Raw genomic sequence first — 17483 nt, forward strand, 5'->3', positions numbered from 1 at the left:
TGGCATACCCTTTCCCCAGGTTTCACTATCAGGAAGGTAATGCAATTATGCAATTCATTGTTGCTGGCAAAGGCAGGCCAGATTCATTGAGTTGTTAATCAGTTAAGAATAAACGCACAAAAATTTCAAAAATAAATATCATTTAGCAGCAGTTTCGAAATGAGATCAAAGAATGACTACTTACAATGTGAAGACTTTGTTCCACTCAGGATTGAGATTTTTGTAGACAGTGTGTGTTAGCAGCCTATCATTGTTCAGTTCAACCACACAAAACGGGTCACTTTTACCTACAAGAGATACGGAGGGAACATTTTTAGTACAAATTGCATCCACAGTTCACAGTGTCGTGACCGTGACCACATCTCTTTTCTAAAAAGTTTTATAGAAAACAAAAAGTAAAGTAAAACTTTAAAAATTAAAAAGTAACATCAAAATAGAGTTAGATGTAACTGGGTGATGCTAACAATTGTGATTCAGAGCAATTTAGAACTTGAAAAAAGTAAAAGAGAGCAAATTACATGGCTGCTATTTTAATTTGCAATTTTTTTTACAAAAATACTACTATAACTGCTGGTTATGAGGGGAAACGTGATACATGTCCATCCCTAAATCAGATTTTATTTAATTCAATGACCTTTGAAAGGTTCAGCCCCTTTACTTTAATGCATGTATTTTCCAGCTCATCTGACTCACTAGGAACTTGTAATAGAAATTCCTAAACAAGTTTATTTTGGGAAAACTGTTATATTGCAGAATTACAACCTTTTTATCTGACTAGATTCTCTTCTGAAATATCTATGGCATCACAAAAAGGTAAATTAGATCCTCTGAGGCAGAAAAAAATTCTGCCATTTGAAACTTAACCTCAGTAACCAATCTGCATGTTAAAGAGCAGTATTTTTTCTGTCCACGGAGAGTGAAGGATTTGGAAGTTATCATATATTCAGAGCCACTCTACTCAGCCATAGTCAAACCTCATCCATTCGGTAATTATATCTTGTGATGTCCTCAATATTTTTGTAATGTCATGTCCTGTATTGTAAGAACCCATAAAGTCATTGGCTCTATGGGGGCAGCATTAATGATATTAGTGCAGCATGTAATTTGTTTGATACCTTATACAAATGACAATGAAATCAATATTTAGAGAAAGCTGTCCAGAGGTCATATCTTTTAAACTACAATATTGATTTAGACTACATAAGAGGTTAATGTGCATATTATTAACTTTAATGATAAAGAATAATTGTTTTAAATGCATTGTGAATTGTAGTCACAGTAGTTTACACTTCTGTGAAAGCTTAAATATCACTGAAGATTTTCAATTAAATTTTAATAGGAAAGAATTCATTAGCTATCAGTGACAGATAAGCTATGTATTCCCACACAGCAGTGTATTTACTTTCCATATTGTAATTTTGAAAATGAGCTGTACAAACTGTGATTCACCTTTAATTTAATTTATTAATTTTACATTAAAAAAGAGATTTAATATGTGTGTGTTAGTTCAGTGGCCTCCTATAGCCCAGGATAATTGCGTAATTTAACATTATGGCAGTCTTTTCAGTTTTTGGTCTTGGGAATAATTTTCAATAAAGAATAGAGAACTGAAACTCTTTAAGGTCGGGTGAAAATTTTACCTCTGGTTTAGGATCTGTATTTTTCCCCACCTTCTTCAGTCCTCTTGCCCTACCTGTTACCACTCTCATTTACAACACATGCCACGAAAGATGGTATTCAAAAAAATTTTTGTTCATTAAAACACGGCGTAATAGGTTTTATTTGCCACATCAACAACTTTATTTTCTCCCAAAGAATTCAGGTACAAGCATGAAAAATAGATTAGTTTTCAAAAGCTTAGTTATTCTGAAGGCTCATATTAAGCATCTTCTCTCCACATCTAGCTTTGTGCTGGGTACTATGGTATAAACAAAAGAACAGAGCACATAAATTCCAACCTCAAATAGTTTATAAAAGGTTTGGAGAGATAAAATATATCTACATATAACAAACATAGGGAAGATTAAAGCCACATTTATGATAGAATTCATGTCAAAAGAGTATTTTACTTTCACTTTAGATGAAATGATAAGCTTTGGAAACATTTACTTAAAAGACAAGTGTAACTCTCATACTCTTGCTTGGACCTCATTTTAACTTTTCTTATATACACGTACATTCACGTTAATCAGTAAAAAGTAACTACAAAAAGATAGCACTTTTCAGTATTTTTGTTCCCTCATTTTCACTTGCTTTACTTCAATTACTATTCTATTTCAACTGACTTGGTTTTACTTTCCCTCAAATGACCAACAATGTGTAACAGATTCAGTCAAAACGGTACCACTGCTTCAATAACAAAACACAAGAACACGCTCCAGAGACCGAAATCTATGGTGAAAAAATTTACCTTAAACTTCTACAAACAGAGGATGAAAATCTTTACTTGACTTTTCTCCCCACAGGAAGTATATTCAGTTGTGTAAGACTGAATACAGTTCTTTCAACCAACCCCATGGAAAGTCTCCCAAATCATCACCTTTATTGCTGTATTTTTAATTTACTGACAGTAGAAGATCTAGAGTCAGTGGTTGGCTAAAGGATCAGAAAGAAACAAAATCTGTGCTTAATGTTTAACATTTTTCATATCTTGTTAAGAAACTGATACATTTATCAAACTCTATGCCCATGAGGTAGTGGCAATCCATATTTTCTTACTATTTAATTGATTATTTCTGAAGACCATTCCTAGGGAAAACCAGTATCAGCCATCTATCATCACATTACTTAATCTCTCAGTTACTCTCCTCTACTAGAAGAAAGATGTTAAAGAACTAGAGGCATTTCCACACCAAAAACAGTGTAGAGCCTTCTAGAGCCACTTCTCAGTCATTTTGCTATTCTAAATTCCAGCGGCATACCATCACTGGCAAAGATATTCTCTTATCAGAACCTATATTATAACTTGGAATGGGTAACCAATATAATTTTTAAGAGACCATGTTAGACATTATGCAGAATGTAATGGTGCTTACGTTAAAAAAAAAGAGCCTTTTGCCTGAGGTAGATCAAACTGCTATTTAACATGGCTTTAATTCAAGCCGATTTTCTCCAATCTGAAATCTATTATTCTTAACCTGCTTACAGTCATATAAAAGGCTGACTGTGGTCAGTGACATGACCCAATCCATGTAAATGCTGTCATTTTCATTTTTTTGAAAACTTCTTCTCAAGTTTAACACATCTTCTTCTCAAGTTTAACACATCTTTGATGTCTTCTCAGAGCCCATAGGTTAAAATCCACATCATATGGTATAGAATATAGTCTTTCATCTCCAATCTCAAGGTCCTTAAAGTCCTTTACTTGAGCTGTATCACACCTTTTGATTCCTCAAATATTCCATGTACTTCCAGAGTTCTGGGCAAGGCATTAAAGTTCAAAGCAAAAGCCTAAACTTTGGAGGCTGAGCAATCTGGGGTTGAATACTCACTCTAGGACCCTGGACCTGTTTCCTCACACATTCAGCAGTGACTGTAATGGTCCCTTGCAGATATAATAGTTAGAATACAAGTAGCAGAATGTCTGGCACACTAGCAAGGACCTCAATAAATAATAGCAATAATAAGGGCAATAATAGTAGCAATAATAAGCGCAATTACAATACTTATTATTGTCATAATTGTAAATATTTTCTGAGATTTTATTATAAGCCCAACATTATGTTTTCAAAAAATTTTATGACTACTTTATGAGAAAGATGCTTTTACTATTTCTATTTTACAGAGAGGAAACTGAAGCTGGCAGATTATATAACTCACCAGGTCACACAGGTTGTAGTGAAGCTATTATTCAAACCCAGGTCTATCTGATCTTCAGAGCCCTTGCTCTACCCCTGTTGTCCATGCTCCCTTTAATTAAATAATATTTAAATGTAAGCCACTAGGCAAGACCTTTCCCAATAACTGTGCCTACCTCAGTATTTAGTGGGCCACACCCAAGGAAAGAGCTGGGTAATGCCTTGTCTATAGATACATTCATTCAACAAATATTTACTGTTTACTGCGTACCAGGCACATTCTATATGCTGGGGAGACAGACATAAAACAATTTTTAAAAACCCTGAACTTATGGAGTTTGCATTGAGGAAGAAGAAAGACAATGAATAAGAACATTTTATAGTATTTTAGAAGGTGATAAGTACTATGGAGAAAAATTAAGTTGGGAATGTCAGTGAGGAGATAAGGAGTGCTGGTATATATGAGTAATTTTTAAAAGGGCTGCCAGAGAAGGTCTCAGTGAGAAAGTGACATATGGGCAAAGAAATGCAAGAGGCCAGGGAGTGACTGTTGCTCAGAGAAGTGACTGTGCCTGGTGTTTCTAGGAATATCCAGAAAGTTAGTGTGTCTGGAGGAATGGATTGGGGGTGGGGGGTGAGTATTAGATGGCATAGTTAGAGAGGTACAGGGAGGGTGGCAGGCCTCTGTAGGATTTAGCTTTCACTTGAAGTGCTAGGGCAAGTTTTTGGAGGGATTTGGGTTGAGGTGTGACAGGATCTGACGGCTGCTATTTGGAGAATAAGGTAGAGAGAGGGCAATGGAGGAGACAGGGAGAAGAGTTGGGAGGATATTACAATAACCCAGGTGACGTGGAGTGGTTCGATTCTGGATATATTTTGAAGGTAGAACCAACAGAATTTGCAGATGTCATTATTGAACAATCTATTGTGCCTCATATTATTATTTGGGAATGGAAAACAATTTACTGAGCTTAGCCAAGTCAGTCTTTTTTTGCAAGGTCAAGAAGCATTCAACAAAATGCTCTGACTAGATATTTCTAGAATCCAGCAGAGGAAAATTTAGGTAAGGAGAGAAAGGCAATTTTATTTTTAACTCCCATTTTCATCTTTTCCTTCTAAAAAGTTATGTTTTTACAGTTATCAGTGTGGATGCCAACATTAGTTCTTTGCACACTATGTTCTTTTTGACTAATTTGAAAAGAATCCTCCTGCCGTTCAAGGCATTAAAGGGCAATTAAAAATTAACAGCAATTTCAGCCAAAATAACAGTAAACAGACAATATCAAATACTATAAACTTACTACTAGAAAGCACACACTAGACTTTTATTTTAAAGAAGCGGCTACACATAGTTAATGTGTTTATCTGGTTTGCTAAATGATGCTTTAAATGACTGGCTTTTCAGTTCCTAAATTTTGCAGTCTTGATTATGTGCCACCTAAACAAACAAAAACAATCACAGAAATACCAATGATGGACCTAACCATTAAGTATCTCCTTAATTATTCCTTCTTTTCCTCCTTTTATCATTCCAGTTAGACCCTGTGATATGCTGCGTTGCTTGCTGAGAGTACTGGAGGAGTGGAGTTGACTACAGGATGCAGTGTTGATGTCTATAAAGTGCACTGTACTCTGCAAAGTTCTAGAGAGTGATGCAAAGCCGGCCCCTGTTATCATTTTATTCGGTCCTGTCAGGCTAGAAGTGCAAGGAATGAAAGCAGCATCCAAAGTCGAAGTGTATTTTGTTTCTGATCATTTTTGTCTATCTAAAATAAAGAGTAGAAATGCATGGGAACAAAGATTCTATAATCTCGTTTCCCTCTTACTCATTCTTGTCAGAAGACTAAAGCATTCTTCCTTAACTTTTGCCATTTTGGCTAAAAAGTGCCTATCCCTCTCCTTTCCAGTGCAAGAAACTGGAGATTTTGGTTTGGATGCAAGATAGAAATTGAAGCAGTGCTGGGTGAGGACGGGGGCAGGGGGGTTGATTGTGTTACCTGCCATGACAGCTAGAAGAGAATCTTAGCTTTCCTTGAGAACATGGCCACTTTCCATGTCGATAATTTCTAGAGAGAAATAGGAATACATTTTGAAGCATTCATTACTTATTCCGTGTCTGCTTGTCTCACCCCAGAGTTATAATTATGATAAGATTTAGTCCAGCTCTCAAGGCACACACAATTTAGTGGGCAGGATAGACATGTAAATACACAATTATAATGCAGGGTTGTAAGCGCTGTAATAAAGGTAAGTAAAGAGTGCAATGGGAGCAATGAAAGGAAGCATATCATTCTCTAAGTCTAGAACAGGAAGAGGAAAAGAAAATGAAGACTTTTTCCCAGTGGAGATGATGCTGGTGATCTATGCTAATTACACATCTCTATCACCGGCAATTTTAGAAGTGAAGGACTTTAAGAATTTGTGATAAGGACTATTTAGCTTACATCTACTTGTTTATCCCTTTAATAGGGTCTCTGTAACACAAAACCTAAATCTATGTTATATAACAATTATAAAATAGATACTTACAAATATTATGTTAGGACTGATGCATTTATCCATAATCTAGTTAAATACTAAGAGCTACCTTTTTTGCTATGGATTTTTATAGGGAAAAAAATCTCCCAAGGGAATTAAAATTAGAACGAGACTCTTTTACCTTAACTCATAAACATAAACTTATAACAGATCTTAAAGCATCTACTCTATTACTTCAGTTCTCCTTGCGGTGAAAAGACATTCCTATAACCATAAAAATAAACATCAGAAATGTCTTCAATGGGCATGTCGAATGGCAAACTTCAAATCGCAGTGAGGATTAAACAGGGTGCACTGACTGGCTAATTCTCTCTCACTCTTAGCCCTTGTTCTCTGAGGTCACCACACTGACATATTTACAAAGAATTGTGGGAAAGTCAGCACCACCCCTGTTCGCTTGCTACCTGTATTGTGGGCAAGTGGATAACTTCAGTTTGTGCAAACTACTGGTTTGAGTATTAAAGTCACTCAAGAGATACTGAATGATATTCTTGCTCCCCAAATAGAAAGTTAATTCTGATCCATCAGTGGTGGGCTTTGTCCAAGGTCATTTTGCTGCTGACAAGTGGCACACTTTGCTGGTTGTGATGTGTTATAAAAATGGGTGAGTGTGTGGGGACCCAGTGACCACCTCTTTGTTGCCATGTCTCTGAAAACACAGAGGCTTTCAGTAGCACTGAAAGCAATTCATACCCACAGGGGCCTTTTATTTTGGGGCTACCTTGCACAAATTAAACTCTTTGGTTTAATTTCCTCAGTTGCCACAGTTTGAAATGGTTATAATTTAACCTTTAAAAAAATTATAATCAAGGTTGCCATCTTTCTACAAACTGGAATTTCAATCATAACACATAACAATGTTATAGTTGAGGGAATCCCATTGGGGTCCACCAAAATAAAGAGCAACCTACATTGGAGACATCTTCCAATCCTCCCCTTATCACTGGAGATGAGGCTTTGACCTTAGCCTTTTTCATCGACTGACCTCAACATATTTTAAACATCTGATTAGTAGAATTACATTAACTGACATTCTTCACTAAGTTCCCACTGGGTCTGGCTCTGGGACTAAGTAATAATAGGGCTTCTCTTTTCTCACTAAGTCATGAAGCAGGTTTCATTGTGGCATAAAAATGGACCCTCTAGCGTTGTGGGTCTCAGCCCACTAGGTATAAAACATTTTCCTCATATTGTAGATTTTGTAATGCCCTCCTCACTATTCTGAAATACAATAAAACCAACCCATAAGTGATTTCAATATTTAATTTAATGCTATTATACAGAGGAATAAATAGAAAGTTGGGTATGTACAATAAAGTCATATGTTGATTTATTCAACAAATATTTATTGAGTACGTACTACGTGTTAGGCCATATGAACAAACAAACAAAATAAAAGGAAAGGTCTCTGCTCTCCTGGAGTTTGCTTGCAGTGGCGAGGGAGGAAAGAGAATAAATATTGAACATAATTAATAAGCAGATTATATTGTATGTTAGAGAGTGATATATGTTAATGGAAAACAGAAAAACTACAGCAGGATAAGGGGTTTGAAGAGTGTGGGGGAGGGGCACAGTTTATACAATTAATTAGGGTGGTTGGAGTAGACCTCATTGTGAAGGGAGGTCTGAGCAAAGAACTGAATGAAGTGAAGGAGTAGTTAACTGGATATTGGGAGAAAAGTGCTCCAGGTAGAGGGAGGAGCTACAGCAAAAGCCTGGTGTGCTCCAGGAACCTGATAATAGGACACAGCGAGCAACAGGAAGAAGAGAACATGTCAGAGAAGTAACAAGGAACCAGGTCATGAAGTGCCTTGGAAGCAATCCTAAGGTCTTTGGTGTTTACTGTGTAAAGTGACAGCCATCAACAAGACCTGAGTAAATAATACGTATTTCAGGATGTAATCTAGACTCATAATCATGAAACAGATTTTAAAGCTATATTAGTGTCTATATTTATTCATGCAGGACATGGGACAGTTTTCACTCTTTATGATTGTCTAATGCTTTTTAAGACAATTAGTATCCCCGCCCCTCAACTCCCAACATAAATAGTATTCCCCAACCATGTGGCAACTTAATTCCCCTACAGATTTCTAAAGCACCCAAGGGGGCAATACTGCCCTCTCGCAATTGAGAATCATTTCCCTACAGCAACAGTTCTTAAACATTTTGGTTTCAGGAACTCTTAAAAATTGCTGAGGATCTCAAACAGTTTTTGTGTGTGTGGGTTATATCTATCAAAATTTATCATTTTAGAAATTAAAAATGAGAGCGTGTAAAGATACACTGTGTTCTTGGGTCGGAAGAATTAATATTGTTAAAATGACCATACTATCTAAGGCAATGTACAGATTCAATGCAATCCCTGTCAAAATACTAAAGATATTTTTCACAGAACCAGAATAAATAATTTTAAAATTTGAGTTGAAAGACAAAAGACTCTGAATAGACAAAACACTCTTGAGAAAGAAGAAAAGAGCTGGAGGAATTATGCTCCCTGACTTCAGACTATACTACAAAGCTACAGTAATCAAAACAGTATGGCACTGGCACAAAAACAGACAGAGATCAATGGAACAGAATAGACAGCCCAGAAATAAACCCACCTACTTGTGGTCAATTAATCTATGAAAAAAGGCGGCAAGGATATACAATGGAGAAAAAACAGTCTTGAAGAGTACTGGGAAAACTGGCAGCTACATGTAAAACAATGAGATTAGAACATTTCCTCACACCTCATATCCAATAATAAACTCAAAATGGATTAAAGACCTAACTGTAAGACTGAAAATCATAAAACTCCTAGAGCAGCGGTCCCCAACCTTTTTGGCACCAGGGACTGGTTTGGTGAAAGACAATTTTTCCATGGATGGGATGGCAGGGTGGATGGTTTTGGGAAGACTCAAGCACATTATATTTATTGTGCACTTTATTTCTATTATTGTAACATATAATGTAATAATTATACAACTCACCACAATGCAGAATCAGTGGGAGCTGTGAGCTTGTTTTCCTGCAACTAGATGGTCCCATCTGGGGGTGATGGGAGACAGTGACACCTGAAGTGTGCTGCTTATGTCCAGTCTACTCCATAATCTCATTTTGGTGGCTGTTACTGCAGAAAACCCTACTTCACAAACATAGGATATTGGAAATAAAAGCAGGCTTTTCAGTGCTTTTGTGGCAGTCTCAGGATATTCCGCCTTGACTTTAATCCAGAACGTATGGAGATCTGAAGTTGTCTCAAACATACTTTTAAGGGCACCATCATTTGTGACCTCAAGTAGTTGATCCTCTTCTAGCATGGACAAAGTCAATTCATCTGACTTATCCACAAATGGGTCGAGGGTCCATTCCTTTCCAGGTCAGGGGTTTTTCGTGGCTGGGAAGTAATGCTCAAACTCTTTTGAAAGTAATGCTCAAACTCTTTTGAAAGTAATGCTCAAACTCTCAGAAAGTTCTGACATAGGTGATCATGCACCAGCTGGAAGAAAGAAGGCCCTGGCTCAGACTCTTTCAAAATCTCTGCTAATATTTGAAACATGTCAAAAATCCCAATGTTCACTCATCGACCCCATAATTCTAGTTTGGCTTTGAATGCAGCCACTTTATCTGCCGACTTGAACACAGTTGTCATTCTCCCCTGAAGTGACAGATTGAGTTCGCTGAGCAGGTTGAATATGTCACACAAGTAAGCAAGTTTTGCGACCCATTCTGTGTCACTGAAATGTGCTGTCAGTGGTGACTGTTTTTCTAAAAGAAATCTCTGGAGCGGCTCTCGTAACTCAAACACTCTGGCCTGTGATCTACCTTTAGAAAACCATCTCACTTTTATGTATAAGAGAAGATGTGTGTGCTCTGCGTCCATCTTCTCACAGAGCTGTGCGAACAGACGTGAATCAAGGGCATGTACTTTAATGTGCTTGATAATTTTAATCACATCCTGCAAAATGTTGTTAAGTTCAGGTGACATTTTTCACCTAGCCAGCATTTCTCTATGGATGACACAGTGCATAGACTCACATTCAGAAGCAACCTCTTTGACTGGAGTAATGAAACCAGAAAGCCATCAGTCATGGCAGCTGCTCTGTCCGTGCATATACTGACACAAAATGACCAATTCAGTTTTCCTGATATGTAATTGTTCAAAGACTTGAATAGTTCTGCAGCTGTGGTGTTAGCTGGCAACAAAAGTGCACATAACATATCCTCATGCACACCCTCCTGAAAAATAAATCGCACAAAAACAAGAATTGTTGCCTCGTTGTCAACATCAGTAGACTCGTCAACCTGGAGTGCGTACCGTGGTGACTCATTAATCCTCTCTAACAATTGTGCCTCAGTATCCTCTGCTATTTCATCAATTCATCTAGTTATGGTGCTAGCCAAAAGAGGAACATGTGCCACCTTTTGAACTGCAGCCTCTCCTAAAAGTTCATGACAAATGTCCTTAGCAGCAGGGAGACCAACTCTTTACCAACAGTAAAGGGCTTCTTAGCTTTAGCAATGAGTTTAGCCACTAAGAATCAGTGCAGACGCATTTGATGAAGTGGTGGCCTTCAATAATTGCTTCTGTTCTTCGTGTTCACGTTTTTTCCTTTGAAAAACTCCAAAGGCTTGTCTTTTAATGCAGGGTGCTTGGTCTCCATGTGGTGAAGCAGTTTTGAAAGTTTCATGGCTTTGTTGGATAGCCAGTTGTCATACGTTAAACAAAGTGGGCTTGGAGGATGTGAATCACCTCTTGCAATGAACCTGTAATTTAAGTAGGACTCTTGGTATTTTCTTTTAAATGCAGCTTTCTTTTTGTTGGCAGTCTTACTTCTGGTGTCTCATCATTGGGTCTTTCCCTCTTTTCAAAGAAGCTCTCTAGCGATGTTTGTTTTTTACTCATTTTGGCTAGGGCTAGCTTGTGGGCTTACCAAAACTGTGACTGAGACAAGAGCACAGTGCAGGAGAGAGGCGTGGATGAAAGTGGTAAATAAAATAATGGGTCGGCCATGTGCAGACTAAACTAGGTGTCGGATTCTGACTTAAAGCCTGCCACCAGATGCAGCCTAATTGTCACTTGCCACTCACTGATAGGGTTTTGATATGAGTCTGCAAGCAACTGATTTATTATGGTCTCCGTGTGATCAAACCTCTCTGCTAATGATAATCTGCATTTGCAGCCGCTCCCCAGCACTAACATCACCGCCTCAGCTCCACCTCAGATCATCAGGCATTAGAGTCTCATAAGAAGCACGTGACCTAGATCCCTCACACACGCAGTTCACAGCAGGGTTTGTGCAACTATGGGAATCTAATGCCACCGCTCATCTGACAGGAGGCGGAGCTCAGACAGTAATGTGAGCGATGGGGAGCGGCTGTAAATACAGATGAAGCTTCGCTCACTCACCGCCGCTCACCTCCTGCTGTGCAGCCTGGTTCCTAACAGGCCACAGACCAGTACCGGTCTGTGGTCTGGGGGTTGGGGACCCCTGTCCTAGAGGATAACATAAGCAGAACACTCTTTAACATAAATCAGAGCAATATTTTTTGGATCTGTCTCCTAAAGCACGGAAATATAAGCAAAAATAAACAAATGGGACCTAATTAAACTTAATTTCCTTTGCACAGCAAAGGAAGCCATCAACAAAATGAAAAGACAACCTGCTGAATGGGAGAAAATATTTGCAAATGATATGACTGATAAGGAGTTAATATCCAAAATATATAAACAGTTCATACAACTCAAAATCAAAAAAACAAACAACGTGATTAAAAAGTGGGCAGAAGACCTGAATAGACATTTTTCCAAAGAAGAAATGCAGATGGCCAATAGGCACATGAAAAGATGGTCAATATCACTAATCATCAGGGAAATACAAAACCACAATGAGATATCATTCCCACCTGTCAGAATGGCTATAATCAAAAGGAACACAAACAACAAATGTTGGTGAGCATGTGGAGAAAAAGGAACCCTTGTACACTGTTGGTGGGAACTTAAATTGGTGCAGCCACTCTGGAAACAGTATGGAGGTTACTAAAAAAAGTGACAATAGAACTGCCATATGACCCAGTAATTCCACTCCAGGGTACATATCTGAAAAAAACGAAAACACTAATTTGAAAAGATACAGGCACCCCAATGTTCATAGCAGCATTATGTACAATTGCCAAGATATGGAAGCAACCTAAGTGTCCAAGAATGGATAAAGAAGATGGGGTATATATATATACAATGGAATACTATTCAGCCATAAAAAAGAGGGAAAATTTGCCATTTGCAAAAACATGGATGGACTTGGAGGGTATTATGCTAAGTGAAATAAATCAGACAGAGAAGGACAAATACTGTCTGATATCAATTATATGTAGAATCTAAAAAATACAACAAACTAGTGAATATAACAAAAAGGAAACAGACTCACAGATATAGAGGATAAATTAGTGGTTGCCAGTGGGGAGACGGAAGGGGGCAGGGGCAATATAGGAGTATGGGTTTAAGAGGTACAAACTATTAGGTATAAAATAAGCTACAAGGATATATTGTACAACAGGGAATACAGCCAATATTTTATAACAACTATAAATGGAGAATAACCTTTAAAAATTGTGAACCACTATATTGTACACCTGTAACTTACATAATATTATACATCAACTATACTTCAATTAAAAAAAATGAGAGATGTAACCTATCATTCATTAAGAAATAACAATAATAAGTCCATGACATGTTAACATAAGAGTGATCAAATATTATGTAGCCTTTGAAAAACTCCATTGTACACTCATGGGAGAATGACAGTGAAAAACGCAAATAACATCTCAGTATTATTATGAAGACAGTTTTGAATTCACAAATTCCTAAATGGGTCTTGGGGATCCCCAGAGGTTCCCAAGTCACACTTGGAGAACCATGACTAAGAGCAATGGAAATACAGCTTAATGTATACATGAGTTTATTTGGTATATAGAATTAGATGCAAAAGAATATTTATAGCATTGTGTTTAACTAGATGCATTCTTGAGTCCTAGAAGTAAACCTTCTTGGTATTAGCTGGGAAGCTCAAAATTTATGACAGATGAACGGGCAATAAAACAAGACAGACAAGAAACTGGAAAATAAAGAAAAAGGAGACTATGGGATTTAGAAAATGAGGAGAGGCAATAGAGAAGTTATGTCTAAGCTTTTAAGAGTTTAGATAAATTATGGTAAAAAAACATTTAAAGGCTTTATTTTCCATTAATATTTAATAAGAAACTACATACAAGTGCCATTACTAGATTAGAAACACAAAAGTTGTTTGGTCTCAAATACCAAGTATAAAAATATATCATAAGCTCCTTTGATTTTCCAAGCCCTTGAAGACACTTTAGGACTTTTGTAAATATATATTCAAATAGATTCAATTCAATTAGATTCTCCACAGAGAAGCATGAGGTTTCAGACACTCTTTCCTATACGTAAATTAACTATCTGGAGAGGTCTTTTGCAATGGAATAAAATTCTTTAGACTTAAAAAATTAAGAACTGTATTAGGTGATTAAACCTTTTTATATTTTTAGGCAATAAAGCTGAAAATTGCCATCTGTCAAGCCTTTGTCTTTAGAATGATATCTTTGTCTTTTTATTTCTCTTCTACATAATATCTACTCATTCAGGTATCTGTTATTCATCTTGGCACCCTTTGCAGGATCTCAGATTCTTAGGACTGGGAGAGAAGCCTTAGAGGTCAAGTTCAAAAGCTCATATAGGACTTGAATCCCCTCTGCAACCAGGTGGTCATACAGGCTTGGCTTCAAAGGTTCCAGCGCTGTGGAATCACTACATCCACAGGAATATTCTGATCTATTTTTTGGCAATCATAATTTGGGGGAAATGCTTCTTTACATTTTATGTCTCTCTAGCTCTTGTCTATTCTATGATTTGCCCTCTGTAGTAATTTTTGAAGTTTAAATGAAATAACGGGTGTAAAGGAGGGGCACAGCATCTGTCACTGAGAGTGTCTGATTCATGTTTGTTACCTGCTCTCCTGCACTGGACAGTGTGGATGGCTTGCTGAGCATCTATTCTAACTATTTCTAGTATGTCTCTTCCTGACCTAGAGAGGCCACAAGGGCCTCCCTTGCAGCTGGGGTTGCAGATGTGATTTAGGTTGCACCAATCAGAGGTACTTGCCTAAGATTTGACTTTAGAACTCAGGTATCTGAGAGGGTGTGGAGTCCATTTTGCTTCTGCTCACACGGCAAGCGGGAGTAGTGTAAGCAGCTGACACAATGTCTTCCCAACATACCCATGTGGCAGGAGCTGCAACTCCTTGGTTCTTTCATGTAGCTTTAGTATTAACTTCTGGAAAGTGAGCTTAGAGCTTGTTTTCTTAGACCCTTCCTGCCTCCAAAGATTCTGTGATCCATTGAAAACTCTATAACAAATCCCTTTCTGATTAAACGTGCTAGAAGGAAGTTTGCTCTTTGGATTGAACCTTGGCCATTACTACTTCTGCCAACACCTATCAACACCCTCCCCATGACAGGCTTTGGATAATTGACAATAGAAATCATATCCAATTCCACATCTTCCTTTCTCTGGTTCAACTTCATGGCTTCACTGAATAGATGTGGATTGGCATCCCTGCCTTGCCATGTACAAGCTGGAGTGTGTGTGTGTCTGTTGATCTAGGCAAGTTACTTAACCTCTCCACACCTCAGTTTTCTAATTTGTAAAGTGGAGATAACAACAATACCTAATTAGATTGTTGTGAGATTAACTGTGATAATCCTTGTACCAAGCTTAGGGTAGTGTCTGACATGTGATAAGGTCTCAATAAATATTCGTTGCCACTATTATTGTCATTATCACTTTCACTGAGCTATTTTCAATGGCCTTGATTTTAAAATGCCAGATATACCAACCAAGGATATTTTCTGGTTAGTTTGTCAATGTCCTTCTTTCAAGTGTAGCTTTTAAAACTGAATTCATACCCCAGGATGTCTGATGAGCCCAAAAGACAGTATCATTCTCAACATTCTCCTTTTATTCAATGTAACAAAACTGACATATGTATCATTGACTCTCATGGAGATTAAACTCAAGTCAGACTCAAAGTCTTTTCTGTATTTTCTACTGTTAAAGCAAGACATCATTGTTTCATAGAGAGGTAAGATTTTTGATCTATACTTTTTAATGTTCATCTTGCAGAACTAAGCCTGTCATTTCAGTCTGTTGATTATATATATATATATAAATTGTATATTGTACCAATTATATATATATATATATATAAATATAAATAGCATACATATGTTGGTCTCATGTAAAATGAATTAACTATGCCTCCTAGCAAGTTTGATAAGGAAGCAGCCAATTATCTCCTCAAAGTCATTAGTAAATACATTGAACAGGTTAGACCAAGGATAGAGCCCTGCATTCCTCCATTTAGCCATTAATCCTTTAATATAATCACCCTTTGGGCTTGAAGGTTTAGTCATTTATGAGTCTAACTACACTATCATATCATCCAAACATCCCTGTAGTAAGATTTTATTTCAATAGCCTAGTTAAATCCAGATCCTGTCTGCAGCACCTCCCTAACCCGCCGTTCTAGAAAATGCATTTCTTATTTACACACCAATATCATAATGTAACAAAATATATATAATAGTTTAATTTTAAACACTAATTCTAACACCTGAAAGCATTTCTTCCAGCACTGAGTGAAACCCTGGAGCTAGCCCTCCAAGCCAAATCAGCAATTCTCTATTTCTTTACTCAAAGGATCATTTTGTAATCTTAGTTCCACAGAACTCAATTAATTATTTTATAGTATTTCTTTTTTCCTCATTTCCCATTGATAGTGGGACCACCACTTTCTCAGCCCATAGTCCTTCACCTCTAGAGCATATCAAACCCAATTATTAATCTCTTTTGTCATCCCACCTATTCTTCCAGAGCAGTATCTCCTAACCATGTGACCTGCATATGAATCACACATGATTTCTGTAATTCCCTGTAAAACACTAGTTCAGACTCAGGCCTCACCAGCCCTTATGTTAAATTTTCATTTTAATTCCTCTTTTCACAAATTTATCAACTTTTGGTTTTAGACGGATACTTTTGCATTTCTATAATTAGACTATGATTTAGCTTTTTAAAAATAAAATTACTAAAAGGAAGCAACTTTTATTTCTAGATGCAATATGGTGGCATAAAAGAATAAAGAGCAATGATTTGCTTTCTTTCCTTGTGATGCCTTTGTCTAGTCTCACTCTTACGGAAGAGATTTATATAGTGTTAAGACATTTAACATGTATGTGCGTCATAGTGTTTTCTAAACTAGGTATATTATAATGATAAGAATGTCAGGTGTTGGATGTTTTTAATGCATTCGAAATTGCATGAAATTTCTTCTCAAAGTATACTATCTGCTTAACAGTCTTCTACAAGCTTAATTATTAAAATGCAAATAGAAACATTAGGTTATATAAAGGAAATAAAGCATACTTGGGAAATTTAAAATATATTTTGTGTAAAACTTTGGTTTATGTTCCAAGAAATACAGTTTTTTTGTTGTTTTGCTTTTTCTTTTTGCGGTACGCGGGCCTCTCACCGTTGTGGCCCCTCCCGCCGCGGAGCACAGGCTCTGGACGTGCAGGCTCAGCGGCCATGGCCCACGGGCCCAGCCACGCCGCGGCATGTGGGATCCTCCCAGACCGGGGCACGAACCGGTGTCCCCTGCATCGGCAGGCGGACCCTCAACCACTGCGCCACCAGGGAAGCTCAAGAAATACAGTTTCAAGATTTTAAGATAGTGAAAGTTTAAAAGTTACATCCACAAATAACCCCCTTTTTGGGTAAATTATTTTACCCTTGCTAATTACAAACAGGAAGGAATTCCACTGCATTAGATATATAATACTTTCAATGGGACTATGTAGAGTTTAAAGGATATCCATTTTCTTTTCTTCTAACATAGGTTTTAAATAATGATCATAAATTCTAAGGCTGCATTTATCAGATATCGTCAGTGTTATTAAATGTGATGAGGGCAATGAAAGTCATATGCTATTAAAAATTCAAACTGCAGGGCTTTTCTGGTGGCGCAGTGGTTGAGAGTCCGCCTGCCAGTGCAGGGGACACGGGTTCGAGCCCCGGTCCGGGAG

The 17483-nt window shown here is 37.4% G+C and overlaps 1 protein-coding gene across 15 annotated transcripts in view; it reads right to left on the reverse strand.

Moving 5' to 3' along the window:
• MCTP1 (multiple C2 and transmembrane domain containing 1) overlaps positions 1-17483 on the reverse strand; it is a 541379-nt gene that overhangs the window by 167555 nt on the left and 356341 nt on the right. For all 15 annotated transcript variants that reach the window (XR_010942040.1, XR_010942041.1, XR_010942042.1 and 12 more), the window contains one exon: positions 185-287. Coding sequence is in view for 12 of the 15 variants with exons in the window: in XM_067731247.1 (XP_067587348.1) it covers positions 185-287 (103 nt within the window). In the remaining 3 variants the exon portion in view is untranslated. The remainder of the gene's footprint in view (positions 1-184; positions 288-17483) is intronic.

The sequence above is a fragment of the Pseudorca crassidens genome, chromosome 3, assembly GCF_039906515.1.
Source record: "Pseudorca crassidens isolate mPseCra1 chromosome 3, mPseCra1.hap1, whole genome shotgun sequence".
Classification (NCBI taxonomy): Eukaryota; Metazoa; Chordata; class Mammalia; order Artiodactyla; family Delphinidae; genus Pseudorca; species Pseudorca crassidens.